This window comes from Poeciliopsis prolifica, unplaced genomic scaffold (genome assembly GCF_027474105.1).
Source record: "Poeciliopsis prolifica strain line A6 unplaced genomic scaffold, Auburn_PproV2 SCAFFOLD001, whole genome shotgun sequence".
Taxonomy (NCBI): Eukaryota; Metazoa; Chordata; class Actinopteri; order Cyprinodontiformes; family Poeciliidae; genus Poeciliopsis; species Poeciliopsis prolifica.
In genome coordinates, this window is record NW_026562376.1 from 20,268,365 (window position 1) to 20,295,170 (window position 26,806).

The window sequence follows — 26,806 nt, forward strand, 5'->3', positions numbered from 1 at the left end:
GCAGCTGTGGAGTTAATGTAACATTGTCAGTTGATAAATAGTTGCTGCAGTATTTTTCCAATGCCGTTATGTAAATTTTGCAGCACTAATGCAGCATTGATGAAGTGTTGATACACCAAGTTTACAGAGCTGAAGTTGTTACAAAGTTTTTTCAGTGTTATCTTTTTGTTCCTGTTGCTTTTATTTTCTATTTTAATAAAACATTTCTAGAGTGCTGTCATAGACTGCAACTTTGTATCTGTTGATTCTGGGTTACTCAGTGTTATTACATTTCTTGTATCATTGTTTTGAAGTTGTTACATAGCCGTTCCAGTGTTGTAAGATGGTTAGAGATGCTAGAGTGATGTAAAGCGATTTTTGTACAGTGGCTGCAGTGCAGCTACGGTGTTTTGGCCCATCATGGGAGTGTTTTGCAGCATTGTGAAAGTGCTGTAACTGTGTTTTTGACATGTTGATGGTGAGTTGCCTAGTTTTATGTCTCTGGTTGGCGCAGATTTGAATCAGTTTGAATCAATAAACACAGAAATCAGGTAATTGTACATGTTCTGTGTGTTTAATGAGCTGATCACAGACAGATATGTTTAGGTACAAGCACAGGCTCACATTCAGGTACAGAACCTCTACAAGTACAGTAATGTCTTTAAGCAGATCTCCAGTTACAAGTTAAGGTAGAAGAAGGTGAACAGGTAACATACAGGTACTGCTGTTCATCTGCATAAACACGTTCAATGAGGAGCTGACTCTGCTGTTGTCTGAACAAATGATTAGTAGCTGGAGGGTGCACTGGTGATCGAAGCTGATCAAAATGTTCAGTCTCCTGAGGCTGTTTCCACCCACAGCTTCATTGTGACACAGAAACACAAAGTACAACCACAGACACACTCCAGTTCACGTTACATAAATTATCATAAATCTGCAGAATAAAATATGGACACTGATAGAAAAATAAATGGCTGTGTTTTTTTTTGTTAGCTCAACAGTAAATCCGCAGGCAGTACAAGCACAGCGTCTCTGTGGGAAAGGACCAACACCTCCGATTAGTGATTCCTCTGATGCTTATTGATAAAACACGCCATCACTTGTGTCTTACTCACCTCTCTGCCAGGTGGGATTCACATTCTCAGGATGGGGTGACCGAGGCTCTCCTGTTCACTGCGCAGCTTCCGGGCTCTGAGGACATCCCGAATGCACTGATGCAAGTACAAGTACTGGCCCTGGTCCGAGAGGAGGTTTGTGTTAGAAACAGTATGAATGACCAAAGCAGAGCTGTGGGGGAATTTAAGCTTTACTCAGAATTGAATTGCTAAATTTAGTACATTAGTGGAGTAGTGGAGAAGATCTGCAGGAGATCACCCAGATTTTACCATCTCTAAGCTACTTCATTGCATCTGCAGACAGGTCTAAGAGAGACATGGTCTCATTGAACCCTTTTTTGGGAAACAATTTTCATGCAGATTTGCTGAAAATGAATATTTTCTAAGATTCATGTCCATTTACTCAAAAGGTCCGAAACCTCCTGCTGTCTGTAGAAAATACCGCTCCATTAAGCTGAAAAGGTCCTTAGTTCCTAGGTAGTATACGAGGGAATTTAGCAGTAGGACTGCAAACCGCTCTGTAACAAACTTTTTTTTTTTGAGTTTTCTCATCTTTATTTTATTTTCCATTTAATTATGGTGAAATACTTAACTTTACTAAAAGCAATCACTTTTTATCAGTACAACTGCACAATAATGGGCGTCCTTAATCCTAGGATGCATCGGACCTACCTCAGTCTGCACCATGTGTGACCGGTGGAGGCGTAGGTCAAAGACAACGCCGTATATGTCCGCTGTGTCCTTTGTGTCCAGCTGCTGCAGCACCCGATCCAGGACGATGAAGGTTCCAGTTCGCCCCACTCCGGCACTAAAACACACACAGCAGACTTAGATAAAAGTTGTGAAAAAGTAAGAATAAGTAACGGTCAGTAAACCAAGGTGTTATACCTCGGGTACACCAACAAGTTGGGTGGAGATATGAGATGTTTGCAGCTGAAAGCGTTAAAACTTTAAGATGAAAGCATACTAAAGTTCATCTACATTCTGACTCTTAAATGAAATTTATCCCACTGCAAGTTATGTGAGTGCTGCAAAGATGTGTCAAGGTAAACCAGGTGTCAGAATTTTGCACGCTGATCAAACTCATCATTTAAAAAGCTTCATATTGAATTTATTTTGTTCATAAGAGAGACAGAAGGTGATTTTTTTGGAGAAGCTGCCCTTTAATTTCAAAGCATTTTTTTTTTTTACCTGCAATGGACCACAGTGGGACCAGAACCAGGAGTTCTGTTGACGTAGTCACGGACGGTTCGAACAAACTGTATGAGCGACTGTGTGCTCTCTGGAACTCCATGATCGGGCCACACTGTGTAGTGAAACTGCCGAACGAGGCGGACGAAACTCAACTGCTGCTCCTGAGCACATAGAAACATCACATTATTGTCTGACCTCACTCAGTGACAGAGAATGAGAATGTTGTTCCTGCTGGGGGAACATACGCTGCAGATTCTGAACTCTCGGATCGTCCACTCTGGAAGAACCGACTCTGACAGCATCTGAACTATGAGATCTCCGTAGTACAGAGGATCCTGATCAAAAGGCCAATAGTGATCACACTTCACCTGGATGGGGAATAAGGGAGAAAACATCAAATCTTTTAAGCACAGGCGGCCAAAGGAGAGTCTCGGTAACTCCTTCAGATACAGCCATAAAGACGGAGCATAAGTCTTAGTCTCAGTAACTCCTTCAGATACAACAGCACTCATCTCATACTCACCCTGCCTTTCTCCACACACTGAGTGACCATGACCACATTATGGACGTTCTGCTCCCACACCATCTTCCAGAAGTCATCCTTTGTTCCTGGAAGGGGTCCCTGTGTGGCAATATACTCCCGGCGGAAATTGTTACCCTAAAAACACAAAGAAAACCAAACACTCAGTTCTGTTGAAATAGGTAGTTGGAGCAAAAGCAGCTTTGAAACGGGATGAGAAGAAAGAATTCCTCGTGTCTCAAAACAGGCTGAACTGTAGAATGTTATATGACCAAATTCAAGTTCAAGTTCATGTTTACATGCAGGGAACCAGAGATACTCATTCTGATATTGAATCCAAACAAGTTCAGTCTTAGGTCAAATTCTTATTCAAAAGTGTAAACCAAGTCAACATTCAGTACAAATACTTTCAAAAACCAGTGTACAAATTAATAAAAAAAACTGGCTCATAACATAAATTACAGTGTTAAACCAATCAAAATCCAAGTCTAAATCAAAGCTCAAGACTTAACTCCATAACCAGTTTAAGCCAAGCCAGGAACAAGTCCAAATCTCATCAAAACCAATATGCACAAGTACAAAACCAGTTGAAACAAAACCACATAATCACAGCTGGTCCAAACCCAAATTAAGCCAAAGTTCAAAAGTAGCATCTAGAACTCAATCAATAACCGCAAGTGGAAAATCAAGTTAATCAAAATACAGCCATAAAGACGGAGCATAAGTCTTAGTCTAAAACCAATCCCTAACCAAAGAGAACCAAAGGGGTTCTGAACAAAATTTAAATGTTGGGAGGGTACTGGTGTCTCACTGGGATATAGCTGGCATTGATGTAGTCTGAACAGGGATCATCATCCACGTAAGACAGCTTGACCCTCGTTGAGTCATCTGTAGAGAGCGAGAACAGAGACGGTGAGACGGAGACACAAATGGGTCAGTTGGGCTAAAAGAAAAATCACTCACAGGGCAAGATGTTGTTGTATCGGTTCTTCCCACGGTTCTCAGGCAGCAGAGCAGAGTCCAGTGGTTGATTACGGCCAACATCTTTCAGGTCCTGTTGAGGAAAATGAAAGAACCATGGCATATTTACAGCAACAAAAAATTAGAACTATTCCTCAGTTGCTTGCAAAGCTTTTACTCAGACAGATGAGTGGAAAAACCAGGAGTCTGAACTCGGTGGGTTCAGCAAGTTATCTCCTGAATATGTTGTCAACTAATCCGAAAAGCTCTCCTTAGGTCAACGATCCAGAGTCAGGTTTTCTGACTCTGGATCCGTTCTCGCTCAGATGACCACTCATAATCATGAACAGGAAATACCTTTTTCTAACAAATCGAACAAACATCTGTGCAGAAGATGCTTCTTTCATATACAAGAAACCTCTTGACATGAAACCCGAACTGCTCTGGAGCAAAGCAGGTTTCAATACCAACGAGAGAAATAGGAACAGGAGAACCTGAGGCAACCTGGAGAGCCACTGATTCAGACTCATATTTTAAACTTAAACTGGTTCCTAAAGCTGAAACAGCTCCTTGTTTCAGCTGAACGGAAGATGTACCTCGTACTCTTCAGACAGGAGATAGCTGGAGTCGGCCAGGAGTTTGTTGTAGTGAGATTCAAAATTCAGGATCTTGATGGGACTGAAAACAACAAATGAAACTTGTAACTGCAAGGAGAAATCACCAAAAATTTAAAAACAAACAAACAAACAAACAAACAAAAAAAGAAATTAAAGTCATCAGGACATCTCACCTGGAGATTCTCCTGCTGCTGGGGAACAAGATGAAGAGGCATTAGTTTAACTGTTAGTTTAATAGATCTTTGATAAGTATTGCTGAAAACGTATTTAATCTTTTAGAAGAAAACTGATTGATCGGTCCATTTCTGCTTTCATTAGATTATTTTCCAAACTAAACGTTAGGTTGTGCAAAAGTTTTCACCAAAAATCAATCAATCCATCAATATACTGAGGTATCAATCTATCTATGGTATTTCTTTTTTTCTCTCCTCCATAGCATCATTAATAAATCGAATGACAGTGGATGAATTTAAATGTTTAAAATTTCTCCGTGTTTAGCTGTGGTACCATCTAGTGGCTGTAGACGGAACTACATTCTGTTTTGGTCATCATCCATAACAGCGCTTGTTTATTGATTGGTTCCTACCCTCTGACTCCCATCTGGACTCCTACTGATGACCTCTCTCTCCTTATACATCTCCTGACATCAGGTCTCTCCTCCACCCTGATGGAAACATCGTCAACAACACCTTTCATTTTGGTTGACATTAGTAGGTGCTAAACATGAGCCATGCACCTGTTACACAGGTGTTGTATTTCTATCTATACATAGATAGATAGAAATACAAAATGGATAAAATCTACAAAAATGGAACTAGGTAAATATTACACAACAACCTTTTCTATAGATACTCACAATTTGCGAGCCTTGTGTCTGCAAATGAGGAAAGCAGTGACGGCAACTATCATGAGGATGAGGAAAAGTCCGGCACTGATGCCTTCAATGACACCGCTCAGAGGTTCTGCAGGAGAAATATAAAATAAATCCATGCAGTATCTCAGTATTTTGACATCATCTCCAGTCCAAACTCTGTCTGTTTCATTAAAAAAAAAAATCTGTGCTAAGGAAGTTTTAAATCTTTAGTAGCCAGTGAAATTTGGACTGACCTGTCTCCGTGATGATGGGCAGAGATAAGAAGGTGTCAGTGAAGAGAGGCGAAGCTAATCTAGAATTTGTAGTTTCTTCATCAAACAGCTGTGTGAAGGCTCGGATGCTGATCCTGAGAGGAGCAAAAAGACAAGACACTAGGGTCAACAGTGAACAACAATGGATTCTTACTAATTCTCAGTCAGCTCAAGACAAACTAAACCTTTTTCAGTTCTTACTTTATGAACTGCTGAATAATGGGATTGGCCGAGACACCAGACAGAGAAACGTGGAAACAGATTATTTATAGTCTGACCTGTTTGTTTGTGTTCAGTACCTGTATGAAGTCTTTGACTTCAGAGGTCCATCACAGAAGTAGATAAGGCCTCTGCTGGACTCTGCATGACTTGGGTCTTTGTGGTCACATGGACCCCCTAGAGAGTCCATCCCAGTCCCAAGGCTGATGTTATAGATCTGAATGCTGCTGTCTAATCCATCTGAACAGAGGCTGGGAAAGTAGCTGGTCTGGTAGGACTTAACTGAGCTGTTGTGTCTGTAGTCCAGGTAGGAGGGCAGAGGGTGATTATGGTCTGGCTGCAAATCATTGACACCTACAAGGAAGGGCCAGAGGTTGCATGTTAAGACTCGTGAGCAGGTAAGACCTTTAAGAGTTAAATTACACATTAAATAATCAGTGTTTAGCTAGAACTACTAGAACTAGAACTAGAACAACTAGTAGAGTGTCAAACTATAACTCAGCAAAGTCACATGAGATGAAATCAAAATATATCTGTTTCATTGTTAGAACCTAATCCACTGACCTAAACAGTTTCTGGTCAGAATTAAAGATGGGTTTTGGTCATGCTCACCTTCAGATTCAGTCACAACCACAGTAAAGAACCTCACTGCTCCATTGACATCACTGAACCAGCTACAATTAAACTGGAATGATATTGAGGACTTTGTGACCAAAGTGGACTTGTCACTGACCCGGGTAGTCAGTGGGGGCAGAGGAGGACCTATAGAAACCATAACAAAAAATGAATCTGGTTAGCTTATCCACCCTCCCTCTCGCAGACATGCGAAGCTTAATTCTGTCTTACGGTCTATCATGGTGACTACGCTGTCCTCTGCCTCCTCGCTGGTCGTCCCGTCAGAAATGACCTTCACAGAGATGGTGTAACGTTTGTGGGGCTCAAGCTGGGTGATAACATAACTGGTGGACTCTCGACTTGTACGGCGTGAGTAGACCAGGGTGTGAGTGTCCTGGTGAAGACATTCAATGGTGTAGGAATCATAGTCAGCTCGTGGAGGTCCCCAAGAACAGGAGATAGAGGTAGAGCTCTGTGGTCGACAGTGGAGGCTATGGACTCGCTCTGGCTCTGCAGAAGCAAAAAACCTCAGATCAGGTGATGCTGCGTTGCTTGAAAACAGGCTGAGCTGTTTCAATATATATATATATATATATATATATATATATATATTAGATTGAAGATTAGGCATTGATCACTTTGAAATCAGTTACTCTTCCATTGCTAATTCTTCTCACCTGGAAATTTGTTCATGTGTCATCAGACACATTTCTGATGTAGCAATACCCAAATTAGCTGCAATTTCTTGGGAAAAAAAGTGTAATGCTGCCACCTACTGGTTCGAATACTCTTTTGGATGGGAGTGCTGTAGGTGGCACCGGGCTGCGTCGCCCCACTGACAGTTCGAAGGCTGAAGGTGTAAAGTCGTCCTGGGAACATCCCTTTTAGGATGCGACTGCCTGATGTTCGGCTGTGGTACGGGTTGATAACAGACAGCTGGTCCTTAGGAGTCCACTGCAGGTCGAAGTCATCATAATCAGAACCTACTGGACCACTCCAGGTGACCTCCAGGGAGGTGTTGGTGACTCCCCCAAACAAGAACGAGGAAGGAGGTTTTGGAGCTGTAAGTCAGATGAAATGTTTGAGGACAAATATTTTAGAGTCCTTTCTTGACTTTGATCTGGAGCAAGTAACTTTGAAAGAAATGACAGAGAAAGATCGAAAGGTAGAAAGGAAGAGAAACAAACAAACAAAGGCAGCACACTGTTCCCTATATATATATATATACACTCCTGATCAAAATCTTAAGACCAGTCAAAAAATTGCAAGAATTTGCATTTTGCACTATTGAATCTTAAGAAGATTCTAAGTAGAGCTTCACAATGTTAAAAGAAAATATTAGTGCAAGAGACAAAAACATTTGAGCAGGGAATTTTCTGAAAACTGCATTTACACTCAAACATGATTTTTTCAGCTGATCAAAAGTTTAAGACCATAGTCTTTAAAAGCCAAAAGCTGTGCAAAAATCTGGATTCCATGTCATGTTCTGTGAAGTCTTTACACTGTCAAGACCTCCAGATGGCAAAAGCAAAAAAATTCACTGACTTTGAACGTGGCAGGATTGTTGAGCTGCATAAGCAAGGCCTCTCACAACGTGCCATTGCTGCTGAGGTTGGACGCAGTAAGACAGTCATTTTGCATTTTTTAAATGATCCTGAGGGTTATGGAACAAAAAAGTCAAGCGGTAGACCCAAAAAAATTTCACCAGCTCTGAACCGCAGGATCCGATTGGCTGTCCATCAAGACAAGGGACGATCCTCTACCCAAATTAAAGCCATTACTGGTGCCGACTGCAGCCCGATAACCATCAGACGGCATCTGCAAGGGAAGGGCTTCAGAAACAAAAAACGTCTTCAAAGGCCACGTCTTCTTCAACTCCACAGAATTACCCGTTTGGACTTTGCAAGGGTGCACCAAACATGGGACATTGAAAGGTGGAAGAAAGTTGTCTTCTCTGATGAGAAAAAGTTTTGGCTTGATGATCCTGATGGCTTCCAACTTTACTGGCATGACAGGGAGATCCCACCTGAGATGTTTTCTACACGGCACAGTGGTGGGGGCGCCATCATGATTTGGGGTGCGTTTTCCTTCAATGGAACAATGGAGCTTCAGGTTGTGCAGGGGCGTCAAACAGCAGCTGGCTATGTGGAGATGTTGCAGCGGGCATCCCTCATGACTGAGGGCCCTCGTCTGTGTGGTAATGATTGGGTTTTTCAACAAGACAATGCTGCAGTTCACAACGCCCGCCTGACAAAGCAGTTCTTCCAAGAGAATAACATCACTCTTTTGGACCATCCTGCATGTTCCCCGGATCTAAACCCAATTGAGAACATTTGGGGATGGATGGCAAGGGAAGTTTACGAAAATGGACATCAGTTCCAGACAGTGGATGCCCTTCGTGAAGCCATTTTCAACACTTGGAGCAATGTTCCCACTAGCCTCCTGGAAACACTGGCATCAAGCATGCCTAAACGATTGTTTGACGTCAACAAGAATGGTGGAGCTACTCATTACTGAGTCCTTTTTTTGGCACTTTGATTTCTGTTTTGGGGGGTTTTGGAGGTTTTTTGAGCTATGGTCTTAAACTTTTGATCAGCTGAAAAAATCATGTTTGAGTATAAATGCAGTTTTCAATTAATTCCCCGCTCAAATGTTTTTGTCTCTTATGCTGATTTCTTCTTTTAACATTGTGAAGCTCTACTTAGAACCTTCTTAAGATCCAATAATGCTAAATGCAAATTCTTGCAATTTTTTGACTGGTCTTAAGATTTTGATCAGGAGTGTATATATAGACCATCTTCGCTCTCTTAACAGTAGGAGGTCTAGACATTTGTTCTAGTTCTAGTCATTGATGTTTAATTTTGGCTTAGTTCTTCTTTGGTCCAGATTTGAATAAACTTTAGGCTATTTAGGTTAGATTTTGTTTTACATCCTATATCATTGTCAAAACTAGTGTTTCTGCCACAACAGGCCGTAACTTTGTCACAAGATGGGTCCAGAAAGAAAGCAAAAAGGGGAGACACATCAATTTAAGCTGCCAATTAGATAGATTTTTTTATTTTTTTTTAATCAAATTCACTGAAGTTTAGCTAAAATAGGTGTTAATGTTAAATGTTGTAAGATGTAAAATTAAACAAGTCAAAAGTTAACCAAAGCAGAACTAAATCAAAGCTGTTGTGCTATGGAAAGAACAAAACATGGCATCTAGAGTTAAAAATCTGTCAGGATGTAGGGTTTAGTTTTTTCTAATAATTTTTGATAATTTGTTGTGTCTTGCCTTTGTCGCTCTTTTATTCGATTAGCTTGTTTCTGGTTTACTTGAGATAAGTCTGTTCTTAGTTATTCAAGTTAGATCATGTTGACTATTTTCTTTGTTTCGTTTTCCTTTGTTAAAGTTAGATTTATGTTTTCCAAGCTGCCACTGTTTCCTCCTCTTTGCTCTTCTGTGTCACCTCTCTCTCTCCCTCAGCCTGCCTTTGGCTCTGCGCTCTCAGCTACATTTTGTTAGTAATTAGGCCCAGTCCATTGTTCCAGCAATCTAACTCCCAATATTTAGTCATGTCTCCTTCATTCACTCATCACTGGATTCTCTCATACCTTCCTGCAACCAGGTCCCTTTTTTTGTTCCTGGCCTTGTTCCACCCAATGTCCTTGTTTTGTAAGTTTTTAATTAATTTTTTTCTCAGTTGAAATTTCTCCATCTACATTGCCCGTTTTGCATTTGGGAAACACTGGACCCAGATGTTAGATGTGCTACTCAACCTGAGAAATAATGCCAAATATGCAGATAACGACAGAAGCACTCACAATAATAAGAACCAAAATCTTGATAAGCTATTTTTCTTATGTTCTTGAAATTTTACTGACTGAAACCATTTGTTTCTAACGTGATATTTGGTCTTACCAGTACGACCCACAGTGCTTGCTAGGTTGTGAAGCTCTCCACTGAGACTCTGCACATCGACTCGGTACTGCCGACCTGGCACCAGGCCTGAATATATGAACTCTGTGACCTCAGAACCCAACTGATGCTCATCCTGCTGGGATCCATCAGGGCTGTAGAGTGAGAGCAGGTATCCGGTCACGTCACCATCTTTGCGATCCCAGTTGATCAACAGAGTGTCAGACTGGTTTCCACTCTGAGCCCTGAGAAATGCTACAGGTGCTGGTACTGAAAAGGACAATGTTCATTGGGTCAGCCTTCTGGTCCAATCACCTCCCAGCCTCACTGTCCTCTCTGAGAATTGGTGTCAAATCTCACCTGTCCTTGCCCACATGGAGGTCTGGTTGGTTTGGTCTCCACTGTGGACCACAATCTCTAGTCTGTACAGCGCTCCAGGTCTGAGACCCTGGAAGGAGCACTGCTTAGTACTGGGTTGGACCCGCCGACTCTCCTGCAAAGACTCATCACTTTTATACAAAAAGACTTCATAATGCTGAAAGTCTCCTTCTGGTGGGGACCACTGGAAAGACAGGCTGGCAGTGTTGCTGGTTTTGATGGACAGATCAGTAACAGATGCTGGGTCTGATGGAGGAGAAAACAGATTTGAACTTAATGACCTGGTATATTTTGTAATTTTTTCTTGGACAGATACCAGTGCCCTATTTATGTGAGTAGAAGCAAAAGTCTTACATATTCGAGCTTCTGCACTAACTCCCTGGCTATGGAGTCCCCCACTGATGGTCCGGACCAGGATTCGATACTTCTTCCCTGGCGTAAGGCCATCAAACCGGTACCGGGTGAATCTGACGGGCTGTGAGGCATTGGCGACAATGCTGCCTCTTTCGTCCAGAACCTGCAGGATGTATCCATCAGAGACACCAAGAGCTTCTTGCCAGCTCACTTGCAGGCTACAGGTGCTCAGGACGGGCTCCACCTGAAGACCTGTGACTGCTAACGGGACTGCAAAACAGAAAGAGTGGTGTAACTGCAGATTTTTCATCTAAACATTCTGGACTTCACAATGGATAGAAAGAACATGAAAGAGCAAACTTGGAAGTAAGTAATGAAACTAGACAATAAACAATGGACCAAAGGATGCTTGTATGGCACAAGAAAAAAAGGGACAAGTTTAAGAAAGAAATGAAAGGAAGCAGAACATGAAAAGGAGAGACAAGACACAAAGCAGATGGACAACTAGGAATGACTTAAGGGCACGTGGTGAAGAGAGATGAAGGAAGGACAGAAAGAAAAAAGGGGAAGGCACAAACTACAGACAATGGGACAGAGAAAACTGTAATAGCTAACTGAGGGCCAACTAATGTGTGTTGCAAGCCTCTTTCTTGCTCTCACCTGTGCGTCCCGTGGATGTGTTGTTGTTCAGCAGCTCTCCGCTTGAAGACTGAACCATAACACCGTACAGCTGACCTGGCTGCAGCCAGTCAAACGTCACCTCATTTTGGTGCTTGTGGACATCTTGGACAGCCAGTTCTCGACTCTCTCTGTACAGAAAGACTGAGTATCCATCCACATCACCCGGTCCAGGTGTCCAGCTCACCTTCAGATGACTGCTGTCACCGTTAACATGGATGTTCTTCACCTTACTAGGAACTGACAGAACCGAAGCGCCCAAATTAAAAGCAATGCAGGGGATTTTATGGTTGCATCACAATATTTTTTATAATTGTGTCTAAATTTTACCTGTTCGACCCCCTATGAACTGGGTCCTCTGATTTGGACCGCTGAAGGTTGAAACTAGGATCTTGTAGAGTCGCCCAGGTGTGAGTGATGACAAGACACACTCCCCCACCCCAGTGCCCAGAGTGAGAGGTGGGAACACTTTCATGTCACTGAACAGCAGCTGCACCTCATAATGATCCACATCACCTGGAGCTGCCAACCACGTCACCCGAAGGTCCTCAGTCCCCCGTCCTGCAAGACTGAGAGATCGGACCGCTGCTGGGACTGAAGCAGGGACAGCACAGGAGCTGTGGTTAGAGCCTGTAGAGCATTTCATCATATATTTAGAAAGTTTATGAATGTCGGGGAGTTACTCACAGGTTCTTCCATGGGTGGATGCACTGACTTCATAAAAACCACTCCAGGTGTTCACTAGTACTGTGTAGAGCCGTCCTGGCACTAGCCCAGTGAACACACACTCACTCTGTGTCTTCTGGACTGTCTTGTTCTGCAGGAAGGTGTTGTTGTGTTTGATGAACACCTGGTAGAAGTCAAGGTCTCCAGCAGCATGACGCCAATAAACCTTCAGGTAGTCGTCCCGAGCACTGTGAGTGGCTGTGGGGTTCTGCACCTTAGAGGGCTCTAAGGGGTCAAAGAAAAAAGTGACAACCTGTTTAATAGATCTGGGTAGAAACTTTCATCAGTAGGTGGAACATTCACTTAATAGAGACATTCATAATGCAGAATAAAAGTATTAGAAGAAGGACAGTAATAGCCAGAAGCCAAACAAAAATAATTAATACTAAAAAAAGGGACAGACAGAACTCACAAAAACATAATAAGAGCCAGGACAGAGAAAGCTGGGTTCCAGGTAAATATAGTAAAGTGTGAACAAAAACACCAAGAGACAAAGGCAAATTGTCATTGTTTCACTGACAACTAAAACCAAGCAAGAACCAAGCCAAAACAACAGGAAGCCTTTACAGAGACACTCCAGAATCCAGACAAAGTTAGAACCTGCATGGAGAAAAACACCCAGGACTCAGACTCAGAGAAGAACTGCTCACGTGTTCTCCCTTGGATGAAGGTGTGGTTTCTGTAGCGACCGCTGCAGCTGGTGATGGAGATGTTGTAGAGGCGTCCAGATACCAGCGAGTTGAAGACGCAGCCAGGATTGAACTTTGACACGGCCAGGGTGTGCAGTGTCCTGTCACGGTCACTCAGGGTCACCAAGTAACTGTCCACCTCACCTGCAGCCTGATTCCAGGACACAGTGAGGAAATCCGTGCGACCATTGTTACTGACCCGAACATCAGTGACCGCCGCTGGCACTGGGAGAAGAGAGGTTGAGTCAGACACGCAGTCATGCAAACCACTTCAGTGTGTATCTGTTAGAGTTTCTGAAAGCAAGGAAGAGTTTAATCATCTTAAAGAGATCAAACTGTAGCAATTGGTTTCAAGATTGATCTCAGAAAAGAAAAGATGGGACCAAGGTTCCACTTTTATTCATCAGGAATGCTGAGGATTTTGGACAATGAGATATGTGAAGACTCTCAGAAAGTTCAATGGCAAATCACCAAGGCTCTTCCTGACGGGAAGTCTCTGACCAACAGACCTGGACGCTCTTTTGTGTTGCTGTCCCTGTCGACACTTCCTGAAAATTCCACACAAATTCCAGCTTTTCAATAATATCCGGCTTTCTGCTGAAAACAAACCCAAACAGAAGGAGAGTCTTTCTTTTTGGTCTGCTCTGCCGCCTCAGACCCATTAAAATAGCCTGAAATCTGTAAACATTGGCTCTGAAACCAATATTTAATTGTTGCTCTCATCAACGTCATTTCATTTATTATCATCTGTCCCTTCCTTGGATAGTGATACCCTGTATCACTATCCAAGAACAACTGTGTCAGAAAAAGTTTCTTCTTTAAGTCAATACCCATCATTGCTGATGATCCTACCAAGACATGAAGACCTCCAGCTGCCTTTTACAAACACATCTTAATGTGTTCAACGGTGCAGAGTGATTGTCCTGTCTTTGGTGTCTCCTATCCATGATAGCCAACTTAAAACATATCTGAGGTCATTCACACAGCCTCTTCTTCCATAGCTCTTCTCAGTTATAGCTAAGTTTAATCAAGTTTCTATAAACCTGAGAAAAAAATCCACAAGTGTCCCTTGAAAAGATGTCTACTTGAAAGCAATATAATTTGTGCTGGATTTGTCTGTATTAACGCTGCCATCACAAATGTCGAAATGAGCTATAGCAAGGGCACTAATTCAACCACATGCCATAATACCACCTGATTCCCTCACAGAGCCTGGCTGTGTTGAGAAGTTAAACATACCTTTGTGAATGCAACTCTAAGGGAAATTTAGATCAATCAGGTCACCTAAAAGTAGTGCTTTTTGCTGGTGGGAGGAAACTAGAGTATACGGAGAGAACCCACCCATGCAAAGAGAACAACATGCAAACTCTATGCAAAAATAACCCACAACCTTCATGCTGCCATGCAACCACTCCAGTGTGGCCCATCTTCCACATCAGGGGGTGAATAATCCTACACTACTCTCTTGAAAAGGACAACTGATAGAACTGTCATGCCAGTGACTGGTGAGCTTACCTGTGCGTCCTTCGGCCACAGTCTGTCTGGAAGTGTATCCGGCTCTGATGGTGGTGACCACCACCTTGTACTGTGCTCCTGGTCTCAGGTTCTGGAAGCTTATGCTGCTGATGTTACCTGCGACACTCTTATTCTTGATGACACTGCTGTCACGGACCAGCAGAACTTGATATGAGTCTTTGTCTCCAGAAGGTAATTCCCATTGAGCCTGCAGGATGTCGGTGGTGTCGAGGTTAAAAACCTGCAGCCCGCTGACTGGAGCTGGTACTGTGAGGACATATGGTGGCAGATTATTAAATGATAAACCCAGTAAGCTGTCAAGCAGCACTCTTTACAACAATAAAGTTCCTTAGACGTACTGGTCCATGCAGTCAGGGAGTCAGAGCTGCTCAGGTTACCGCTGCTAGTTTTCACGGTAACAGTGTAGCGGCGTCCTGAGGTGAGGCCTTTGAAGGTGCACTCTCTGGACCCACCGCTGAGGATCCTCTGAGTGTCAGGAGTGGCGAGGTCCTCATCTGTCAGATGCACCGTGAAGCTGTCCCAACGTCCAACAGGCTGTCTCCACTGCACACTAAGAGACGTCTCATCAACATGACGGAGGACAAGCTGCTGCACAGGACGAGGTGCTGAGGTAATGGGAGATTTAACTTTTTAGTATCAGAATACTGAACGTTCAGTGATTAAATCCTAGATTAAGTTTCTGCTGGTGGATACAGTCTTTCTCACACCAAACTGGAAGAGCTACAGTGTGTGAAGCAGCATTGTCAATAAGAGTTTCAAAGCTTTAATCTCTGAACTGTTCACTTTATTTGAGGCTAGACTCTAAATAAGAAACTCAGCTAATACAATCACTGAATGTTTTTTTTTTATTTTAATTCTGCTTCTTATTCACACCAAGACCCAAATAGACCTGTGCGTTGCTACAACATTTTGGGACATCTGAACTGAAGGACAGAAGACAAACAACACCCTGGGTGCATTTATGTGGGGCATTATGTAAAACATCAGGTGTTTTTATGTCTTTGAAATACATGCAGCACATTTGATGTGTATATATAATGGGATCTTTGGGGAGGAATGTACAGTGTTCTGTTTCACTACCACCAACAAGTACATTAGTTTTCTGTGAAATTATTGTTTTATTTTGTAATTTTAGAAAGAATGCTTTGGGCTTCAATCCTGACTTGGGATCTCTATGCACAAAGTTTGTATATTTACCCTGTGCATGTGTGGATTTCCTATAGCTTCTCCAGCCTAATACCACAGTCCAAAAACTTTACTAGCTGCTAAATTGGTCTATCTTGGCCATGTGTGAATAGTGTTTTGTATCATCCTTAAATTTAGACTGTGGGTTTTCTCTTTCTGCCAAAATCTGACCTGAATCTGTCTCTGTCTGCTGACATCTTATCCTCCAATCAGTCAAGTAGTTTAAGTTCTGCTTTCTTGTACACCTTCACAACACAAACCAAACTGGGCTGAAATGTTCCCAGTGTACCAGTCCATTCACACGACTTGTTTTAAAAAATAAAATTGAAGATAGTTAAAACAGTAGCTAACCTAGTCTGCTGCTGCAGTGGGCTGTGTTACTCAAACCGCCGCTGTGCACTCTGAACTCAGCAGAGTAGAGCCGTCCTGGAACTAAACCGAGGCTCTGGACGGACACGAGAAGCTCTCTGCTCTTCTTACTGACGGTCCTATTAAATAGAACAGCAGGGCCATCTGTCAACACAACGCTGTAGTTGTCCCAGTCACCTCTGGGGGGAGACCAGCTGAGTTGCAGCTTGCTGCTGTCAATGGACATGGAGAGGGTGGACACCTGGTCAGGAACTGAAACATAAAGACACAGAGCAGTCATTATAAAAGGCCCTTGTGGTACATAGGCAACAGCTGGAGGCTTAATGTTATTTTTAACGGCGAAATACAAAAACATCAACATCTCTTGTGTCCCCAAATTATAATATTTTTAGTTTATATTTACCCATCTCCTCAAACAGGTCAGTGTTGCTTCAGATAAACCCTAAAGATGACCAGCAACATGGGATAAGTTGAACCAAACATGAATTGAATTGTGTTTATCCCTAATAGTGATAATAGGTGAATATCTCCCTGACCTGCTGCAGTGATTGCATGTGGAGCTCACTGTTTATTTTGTTTATTACTCAGTACGGAGTACACAATCACCTTTTCAGGGGCTTCTCCAATATGTTGGTTCTGTTTTAACAAACCACATGCAATGTGTCTGACTAAACAGTCCTGGACTTACCTGTCCGTCCTTCAGTCCTGCTCTCCGAACTCAGGCCTCCAGCTGATGAGTTGACAGACAGCTGGTATCGGCGTCCAGGGGTTAGACCCTCAAACACCAGTTGGGTGACATTTGGGGCTAGGATTCGTTGCTCGGGGGTCAAACCTGAAGCCCACAGGGTCACTGTAAAAAAGTCCACACCTCCTTTAGGTGGGGTCCAGGAGGCCCGAAGTCTCTCTGAGCTGCCATTGTTGTTGACAATCAGATCTGACACGGCTGCTGGGACTGAGGAAAAAGAAACAACATTTTATTTTTTTTATCTTCACCCTCTGCTGCTGTTTTTCCTGACACCCTCATCTGCTTCACCTGCTGGAAAACACCAGCTTTTTTCAACCTCATCTATAAGAGAATGTCTTTAACAGCTGCAAGACCCTCTCCAAGTCTTGCAGCTGTGTTTCAAGGTTCTCATTATTAGACCTTGTATGGATGAATACCAAATTATTTCAGCAACAAACTGCTCATTAGCTCAAACATGGCTTCAGATGGTCGATCTGGTATTGTGACCTGATCAGACATCGATCATTGTCTTTTGTTGTGGAGAGGAAACTTCAGGCTTTCAAAGAGCCAGAACAAGTTCACATTATCAAGAGAAGCAAAAGGAGATAAACCAACCAGTATAAAGTTTAAAAAAAAAGTCTCTTTGTGAGACAGCACAGAACTGCTCTTCACCATACAGGATAATCATTCAGAGCCTTCATCAACATCACTTCAGCATTTGTACCTACCAGTGTAGGCCTGGATGAAGGTGGAGCTCTGCAGGCCAGCAGCGATTGTTACCACAGTGACCCTGTACGGCGTCCCTGGCTGCAGCCCATCCAGCTTGGTGTAGGTCGTAGAGTTCTCCAAAGTGATGTTCCTCAGGAGAAACCCGTCCTGGTCAATCACTAGGACCTTAAAGTTCTCCGTTTGTCCCGGGCCAGGCTGCCAGAGCACACCAAGGCTGTCCAAAGATGAGGATGCTACTTGAAGGCTGTCCACAGCTGAAGGGGCTGCAGGAATACCAAGACAGGCAGCAGTGAAGATGGTAAACTAATAGCATCTTCCAGTATCTGGATCTGGAAGTTGTGCTGATGGACAACACAACTTCAAAACTACACCAGTTTATTCATTTTTTTTAGCAGATTTGTAAAAAGGTCTGCAGGCTTTTTAACAATTCTATAAATTTCTATTACTATGCCAAGATTTTCCATTTTTTGTCTCACCTGTAACTGCAATGGTGTGCACTGGTGCAGCAGTCTTGTTCCCAGATATAGCCAACACACTGATGTTGTACAGAGTTCCTGGGACGAGTGAGGTGAAACCAGACTGAGGAGCTGCAGAACCCATGACTCTGGTGCTTCGAACCATACCGGAGTGGACATCTTCCAGAGTTACATTATACCAGTCCACATGTCCTGCAGAAAGGGACCAGAGGATCCGTACCCCAGAGGATCCTTCATGAACTGAAGCCATGCTTTCAGGGTCTAACTGGACCTCGAGCTGAGCTGGACCAACTGGGACTGTGAGAGGAAAAAGGAGATCTTTTGAGATGTTGACAGAAAGACACTTTGAAAACTTCGAGAGAATAACTGATTAGGTTATGGAAAGTTTGAGACAGGCTATAAAAAGGCTAGGATAGGCTCAGGGACCAGGTCGTTGACAGGTTTGGATGGGATGGAAACCAGTTAAGCGCTGGTCAGTCAGTGTTTTACCTTCTTATAGAACAGAATGTAACATTGAGTTAAGGCAAACACAGAAAAAAATACAGCAGGTGGGGCAGGAAGTGAACCAGTAGCAATGCTTTGACAGAAAAACAATCCACTGCTGAGACCCAACAGTAACACTGAAACACTGGCTGAGACATTGATGGAAAGTGTGAAACTGACATTGAAATGACAATACTTCATAGTTTTAGTCCTTTTTCAACTAGTTTTAAATCAAAAGTAATATACACTGAATTTGGTTTAAATATGTCCATGTCGTATCATTAATGATAAATTCAAACTGATGTGAAGGTTTTAAACTTAATGGAGATCAACCTGCAGAAAAATTAAAGGGAACAGGATCACAAATGTAGAAAACTATTCCAAATATGTTCTTACCGGTGCGCATTGAGCCAAGGCTTCTCTCCTTATCCTTCCCAGAGATCACCCTTAGTTCATACAAAGTTCCTGGTTGTAGCTCTGTCATGTTGCAGATAAGCTTAAATCCATTGTTTCCATCCTGATCACAGCGGACCGCGGTTGGCCCATAGCCTGCATCTATGAAGGCTGTGAAGTCAGGTGATGGACAGGTAGCAGTCAACCAAACCACTGCTGAGTCCCAGCTGGTCCTGACCTCTGTTAGCTCCACAGAGCAGCTTGGGCCATCGAAGGTCTGGACCTGCAACAGGAGGTCACTTCATGAGTTGTAATCTCAAAACTGCCTTATCTCAATTGGTTCAACTTCAGAGGTAAGTTCCACCAAGAGTGGCACTCTAGAGAAAGCAAGGGGATTGGCAAAATAATTTAATAGCCTAAGGCAAAGACCAAATGCTACAATCTGGGAGTAACTGATTCCAGAGGTTTCTGATCAGCAGAGTTATGGAAGATCAAGTCACTCCAATTTTCTCACCTTTCCAATCCTCCACAACAGTCCAAGGATCAAACATCCTGGGAGCATCGCTTGTCCGTCCCGTTAACAGAAGGTAAACATGGTGCATTTCAACCCAGGCTAACACACAGACGAGGTCATGTGACACAGGTACCATCCAGAGCAGGTGAATCATGTCCAGAGTGGCAGTATTAGTTCAGCAGTTGACCGATGAGATGTCGGCTGCAGCTACGCTTCATTCTTCATCTCATCGGCTCCTGGTCTCCACTCAGTTCACTCTGATTCAGACTCTTTGACTCCAAATAGAGGCTCGACCCACCCTGCCTTCCTTCCTGCCCGCCCCGGACAATTTCTCCACCAACCTCCAACATCAAGCCTGACTCCATTAGGGCCAACAACATTAGCCATTGTTGAGTTTTCCAGTCAGGAAGAGGCCACAAATATGCTGATCACACAAAACGCAAGATTCAGTTTGAAGCTGTGTGAAGTTGTGTAGACTGACCATTATGAAGAAAAAAATTGTGAGCATTTAAACTCTGCTCCATCTCTTTAATCCTCTCAGGGTTATGGAAGAGTTGTAATCTACCTGCGACCCACGTAGAAATGAGAAAGTTGGGTACAAAAACATCCTTAATCTCATCAGTTCCTCATTGCAAACGCCTAAATGATACTTAAAACGCGATCTTGATCTTCACCTGGAGAATAAATTATCCTGTTCCAGCAGGGCAGAGCAGATTTTATGTAATGAGAAATCTTAAGTTCGACAGTGTTTGCATACATTTGTTCTAAAGAGTACAATACAAGCTTATGCTTGGGTATAAACATCTATTATGGTTCAGTAATAAAACTTAACCAGTGAGCGTCAGAGAAACCTCTAATGTCCTTCTTGCAAAATTAGACAATTATTATTATAATTTATTTTTCAGTCTGAATATTTCTCTCATTGTTTTAGATGAATGATGGCACACTGTTGTTTAGTTATTTAACGAGAAGCATTTCTGTACAGCCTTCCTAAGGACCTTCCACAACATTTCAATTAGGTTAAATTGTAGATTTTGAATGAACCATTGCAAGAACTTTGTTTCTTTTTTGGCTTGTACATTTGCCCTTTCATCAGTCATTGTTCTTTTGATGACCCAGCAGGAACTGAACTGCACACATGAAGCCACGCTGTAGGACACTTAAGTTTATACTTGACTTCCATTATGGGACTGAGTATTTAATGGTCTTGTGGCTGCAAAACAAGCCCAAATAATTACTCCTCCACCACCATGCTTGGCATCGCGTATGAAAAATAGCATTTTTTACTTTTCCTCTGTTCTGTTTGATTATTCAGGCTTTTGCCCCACTGAATCAAAGCCAAGAATGTACAATCATTTAAAGAGAAAACAATTCTTAAAAGTGAAGAAATTAAGAGTGTTTTACTTTTGTTTTTGTTTTAATTATGTGAATTTACTACTTTTGCATGCCCCTATTCCTCCTGTATAATTTTCTGTTAAGGAAAGGCCTGCAGTCAGGCTACCTGGAAAGACACCAGTAAAAGTCCAGAAGAGAACGTCACGGCTACCTCATAGCAATCCCAGTTATTACCATTAAAGTATAAATAAAAGTACAAGGTTTCCCCCAGAAAACCTATTAAGCCCTTTAGTCTGGGCAACATCAATGCTGCAACTATAAAACTGGCTTAACTGTCATTGTTACTAGCGTATAAAAACCCCTATTTAAAATAAACAAACAATGCTTAACCTGATGGGGTGCAAGTAAAGCCTGGCGGTCCGCCAGGCATACAATACACTGGAAGAAACCTTGAAGTAGGAGCAAAAGAAGAATTATTTTCACAGATTGTATACTTACATGTGTGGTGGCCAGCAGTGGAGCTGTAGTTGACTGTGTGGTTTGCGTGGTGATGCTAGGGAGGTTCGTTGGTACAGTCATTTTGGGTGTAGAGGGGGTGGACACGACACGCCTTGTCGCTGTGGGTGTGGTCACAGGTGCAGAACTCGGTGTCGCCGCTCTGGTTGTAGTTCTGATTGCAAGTGTAGTTGCATGTTTAGTGGCAGATGTAGTTTCATGTCTTACAGCTTCGGATGTGGTTTCAGGTTCAGGAGCTGCTGGTGTGAATTCAGGTGTGGAGATTTCAGGTGTGGACTGAGGTGTAGGTGTTGCTGTTGTCACTGCAGGCTTCACTTCATGCGTGAAAGCACCAGGTGGGGTTTCAGGTTCAGAATCTCCAGGTGTGGTTCCAGGTGCAGAAGCTGCATTTGTGGTTGCAGATGTAGTTTTAGGGTTCGTTCTTGCAGTGACCCCAGGTGAGGTCATGGGCCCAATCTCAGGTGTTATTGCAGATGTATATCCAGATCCTGAAACAGCAGATGTGGCTTCAGGTGCGGTTCGAGGTGGGCCACCAGGTGTGTTGTCAGCTACTTCACTCACTGTCCTAGCTGTGTCTGGATGTTGAGAAAAGCCTTCAACTGAAGGTGATGATTCAGGAACTGTGACAAGGTTATAACGGTTGTATGATGGGTTTGTCTCTGTCCTTAATGCAGATGTAAGGAGTGATTCTCCAGGTGTGTAAGCTGTGGTTGGTGCAGCTAAGGTAGAGCGTTTTGTATAGGTAATATGATAAGCTGTTGATATGGTGTTTGGCTCAGTGTCGGCAGATGAGCTGTCAGAAAATGTAGATGTAGATGTGAAGTCCTTCATTCCACCTGTGCTCTCCCCTGGGTATCCTGTAGAAGAACCAAACCTTGCTGTTCTGCTTCCACTGGAGTGAATCTGATTTCCATTAAGGGAGGACAATGTGTTCAACACTGATGCTGTTTCAGTCTTAGGCTGTGGCTTCATGTGTCCTTTTGAACTGTTTGAGACTTCTGATCGGCCAGTGGTGATCACATCTAGACCAGATGAGGCAACGTGAACATCTGATTGGTCGGAGGTGAACACATTTGCACCTGATAACATTGTTGGAGTTTCTGATTGGTCAGTGGTGGACACACCTGGACCAGATGAAACAGTCTGGACATTCAACTGATTGGTGGTGGACACATCTGGACCAGATGAAACAGTCTGGACATTCAGCTGGTTGGTGGTGGACACACCTGGACCAGATGACACAGACTGGACATTCATGTGATTGGTGGTGGACAAACCTGGACCAGATGACACGGTGTGGACATTCAGCTGATTGGTGGTGGACACACCTGGACTAGATGACACAGCCTGGATATTCATGTGATTGGTGGTGGACACACCTGGACCAGATGACACGGTGTTGTCATTCAACTGATTGGTGGTGGACACACCTGGACCAGATGACACGGTGTCGTCAATCAACTGATTGGTGGTGGACACACCTGGACCAGATGACACAACCTGGACATTCACATGATTGGTGGTGGACAAACCTGGACCAGATGACACAGCCTGGACATTCATGTGATTGGTGGTGGACAAACCTGGACCAGATGACACGGTGTGGTCATTCAACTGATTGGTGGTGGACACACTTGTGATAGATAAGGCATTGTGAGCCTCTAATTGGTCAGCGGTTGATACATTTGGACCAAATGAAAGATTGTGGACATTTAATTGGTCAGTGGTGGACACACTTGGACCAGATGGGACAGTATGACCCATCTGGTCCAATTGGTGAGTGGTGGACACATCAACATTGGATAAAACAGTTTGGTCTGTGTTTGGATGAAAAAGCTCTGAGACAGAGGATGTATCATCTGGAAGTAAATCCGGAGGTTTGGTGGTGTCTCCCTGGGCTCCATGAGTTGATGAACTGTGGATGTTGGAGATGTTAATGTGTCGGGTGGTTCCCAGGGCTCTGTCGGTGTTTGGCAATGGGTCATTTGTGTTGGTTCTGTCTGAACCGCTGGAGAGCTCCTCCGGTTCATGTGTAGGTGAAGAAAAACTGGGAAAGGAAGTTGTGCCTGAAAACAAAAACATGAGAAATGAGGATGATCAAACAATTAAATCTGTATATTCAGAAAAGGTCAAACTCTGAATATGACTTAGCAACAAATTAATTTAATTTTCAGAATTTTAATGACGACACACCCTGATGTCAGACGACAAGGGAGACTGTTGATGGCCTCCTGAATGTGAATACGTCTGCATCGGGTTAAAATAGTTTTCCAGCCTCACTTACTATGAGACAAATCATTAGCTTCAGGCACCAGTAGCTAATTCTCAGCCATCCAGGACATGACAATCCTGAAACAATCTGAAAATTGTTCTAGTTTTTGGATTTTGTTTTAGAGTCCTTTAGCCGGCATTGTTTGTAATTCTGATCACTTAGAATCACAGATTTATGTTTTGCCAGTTCAATTATCTTTGCTTAAATTTTTGCAAAGCCCTATTCTACTGGCCTTCATCTTTGGAAGAAAGACGCTGAACATGCCGATTTTCTAATTGATACCAAGCAGTCCATCGAGTTGAAAATCAAACTCAGAACAGCCACATTGGACGTATGGTACTCGACCAACATTTCTGATCAAAGCCGTGTCCAGATGGACCAGAGTGTGTGTGAATCATAAATTGTCGGACTGAACCTGGAGTTTTCCTGCAGGTATGTTTATGGACTGACATGGGGGAGTCTGAGTTTCCGAAACAGGAAAACACCTGCAGGATTAAAAATAACTCTTGACTTTTAAAATAAATAAATAAAAAATAACAACAAAACACTGGACTGACAACTAACTTGCACTCAAAACTATTTGAAACTATGTTTTCTTGTTATTTCCTTGTCGTTTACACTTTTTTCAGCATTTTATCATTGATAATAGTGAATAAGCTCAGAGCAATAAGCTCAGAGCAACACCAGTAGGAGAAATAAAAGAAAAATAACATGTTTTAAAATACCAACATAAAATAATTTAAACTCCAGAGGAAGAGAACATTTGGTCTGTAGTCCTGGTTTATCTATTTGATTTATGAAACACATTGTATGAAAAAGTATTTCCTTCTTCCTGATTCCTTCTCTTTTTGCCTTATTTGTCACACTAAAATGCTTCTGATTAAACAAGGATATTTTAATATCCTTAAAATAATTAAAAGTATAGCTGGGTAAACACAAAATGCCATTTTCAAATGATTATTTTGTTTAAAAAGCTCTCCAAACCAACATGGACCTGTGTGAAAAGATCTTTTCTGCCGTCATACTGTCCATTAATTAAATAATGATTTAACTGGTATTAACTACATTTTTGGGAAAGCTGGATGCAGTTTTAAGAAATCAAGAAATCACCAAAACAGAACTCGTCTTGCAACGTGAAATAGTCCTCAGATCAAAAGTCAGAAATTCAGAAACCTGAGAAACAGGATTATTTATATAGCAGAGATCTTCATATTCTTGAATTTATTTTAAAAAACAACAAGCAAATCAGTTAGAATGAAAATGTAAAGAAATAAAAATATAAGAATAACTTGCCACGCCCCCTTTAAAAAATAACACATCAAGGGATTTCAAAGATCAAAAAAACATAAATATTTAAAATTTGATATAAAGCTTCTTTTTGCATGTTCTATGCAAAACATTGCTTCATATCAAACTCTTTGAAGCACTTCTGTACTAATCTACTCCTCACATGTTAGCCAAGCAACTTGGAAGTTTGGAGATTTATCGGCATCATTTTTGAAAGAAAATTTCGTCCTGCCTCATGAAAATGTCTTTTTATTGTTTATTTGCTTCATGCACTCATTTCCAACAACAAACAGTGATCCACTTACACTGGTCTCTTTGATAGGATACCAAAAACAAAACAAACAAAAAAAAAAACCCACCAACAACAACAACAACCCTGTGGTTGCAGGTAAATAGACATTTCCTCTAAACGGGAAAGCAATTTTTATGCAGACTCCTACAGAACAGGCTGGGAGCTCTACTTTGGTAATGCATATTTTTGATTTTCTTTGGGAATCCGTGTTTTTGAGTTCATATCTAGCATTAATTGCAGTGAATCCAATGAACCAGATTAAAACTTAGCAATTAACCAGTTTTTTTTCTTTGACATTTCTCATTTTTCTCACATACATTCTTCAATACTGATAAATAAAAAATATATAAAATTTAAGAAAGTTTTTCTTTCCAACAGCTTTTGGTGTTTTTCTGTTTGATTGTGTATGATGATTATCATATTATTCTCTTTAAATAAAGCTATTGCCTTCATTTATGATAACCTAGTTTTAACTTTAAAAATGTACTTAAACCAAGATGCGTAGATTTCTCAGAGTTGCTGCAGGCTCTCGGGAACAGGAATGTAAAAAACAAGCAGAATGCATTTACTGAGCAGAGAAACTTATTATTTTGGCTCCATTGACCTTTATTTGATAGTTAATTGACAGGAAGGTAGGTAATGAGAGAAGGGGAAGACGTGCAGCAAAACTTGCCAGGCCGGGAATCAAACCTGCGACAGTCGCGCCAAGGACTAAGACCTCCACATATGGGTTGTGCTTAACTCCTGCGCCACTACATCAAACCCAAACTAGGGAGACTTATGATGGTGAATAAACCATTTACGCCTTTTGGATTTTAATATGCGGCGAACTTGGTGTGTTCATTATGAAAAAAACAGCTAAATTAAAAACATGATCATTGTGTTTATCTTTCCGTGAAGTTCATTAAATTTGAATGAAGATCTAGGTAATCAGCAAATATTACTGCATTTTTAAAAAATAAAATAATAATAAAGGTAATTAGGTTTATATCATTCCCTGACACAATTAACAAAGAGAAAGTAAAAATATTTGGATTTTTGGTCCAGAACGTCATTGTTGGGGAGCTGTTGCTCCTCAACTCTTGTCTGAATCAAGACATGAATCTCCTATCGCTTGTGCTTTATTCAACAAAAAAACATAAACAGTTTCCCCTGTTTTTTACCATAAAAAAAAGACTTGAACAAGGCAACACTGCAACGACATGCTGGTTCTGATTCTCGCAGTAGTAGTAGTTTTTATTCAACCTCCCACCAGAACTCATGAGGTTTTTGATCAAGTTTTTTCAGCGTTCTTCAGGAGTCTGAATTCCTTCATAACAAATAATAATAATAATAATTATTTTAAAAAAAGAAAAAAAGAAAAGATAAACAGACATGTGAAGGATCCCATACTGAATAATAACCAGCAACAGAAACATATTGGTTTACTTACAGACACAGCTGGATCCCAGAAGCAGAAGCAGAAGCAGGGCCTTCATGTTCCTCTGCTGCTCCTCCGTGTGTCCTGCGGCCGCTGATGAGTGGGGCAGCAGAGCTGGGAGGAAGTGCGTCTTTGTGGGAGGAAAAAAGTCAGCCAGCAGCACTTCCTCCCATTCATTTGAGGTTCAGGATCTTCAGAGCTGCTG

General features: G+C 42.1%; 1 protein-coding gene across 3 annotated transcripts; it reads right to left on the reverse strand.

The window, feature by feature from the left end:
• Positions 1-531: 531 nt before the first annotated feature.
• On the reverse strand, positions 532-26,691 carry LOC129358526 (receptor-type tyrosine-protein phosphatase beta-like). Of its 3 annotated transcripts, XM_055027669.1 has the most exons (34): positions 26,614-26,691; positions 22,455-23,396; positions 21,313-22,352; positions 18,969-19,248; positions 18,090-18,386; positions 17,613-17,876; positions 16,849-17,112; positions 16,143-16,412; positions 14,945-15,211; positions 14,586-14,852; positions 13,032-13,295; positions 12,343-12,606; positions 11,986-12,249; positions 11,638-11,895; positions 10,978-11,247; positions 10,606-10,869; positions 10,249-10,515; positions 7,121-7,405; positions 6,576-6,854; positions 6,342-6,491; positions 5,810-6,083; positions 5,493-5,605; positions 5,242-5,347; positions 4,972-5,049; positions 4,559-4,576; positions 4,365-4,446; positions 3,772-3,862; positions 3,620-3,696; positions 2,812-2,946; positions 2,534-2,656; positions 2,286-2,449; positions 1,767-1,902; positions 1,095-1,214; positions 532-1,011 (listed from the first exon to the last, which is right to left on the reverse strand). In XM_055027669.1, exons 1-33 carry the CDS (start codon positions 26,657-26,659, stop codon positions 1,113-1,115), a joined length of 8,001 nt encoding a protein of 2,666 aa, XP_054883644.1. In that variant the 5' UTR covers positions 26,660-26,691; the 3' UTR covers positions 532-1,011; positions 1,095-1,112. The 3 variants fall into 3 exon arrangements, with proteins under 3 accessions (XP_054883644.1, XP_054883636.1, XP_054883629.1); XM_055027661.1 differs by having other exon boundaries at positions 4,559-4,573; positions 21,313-23,396; XM_055027654.1 differs by having other exon boundaries at positions 21,313-23,396.
• Positions 26,692-26,806: the final 115 nt, after the last annotated feature.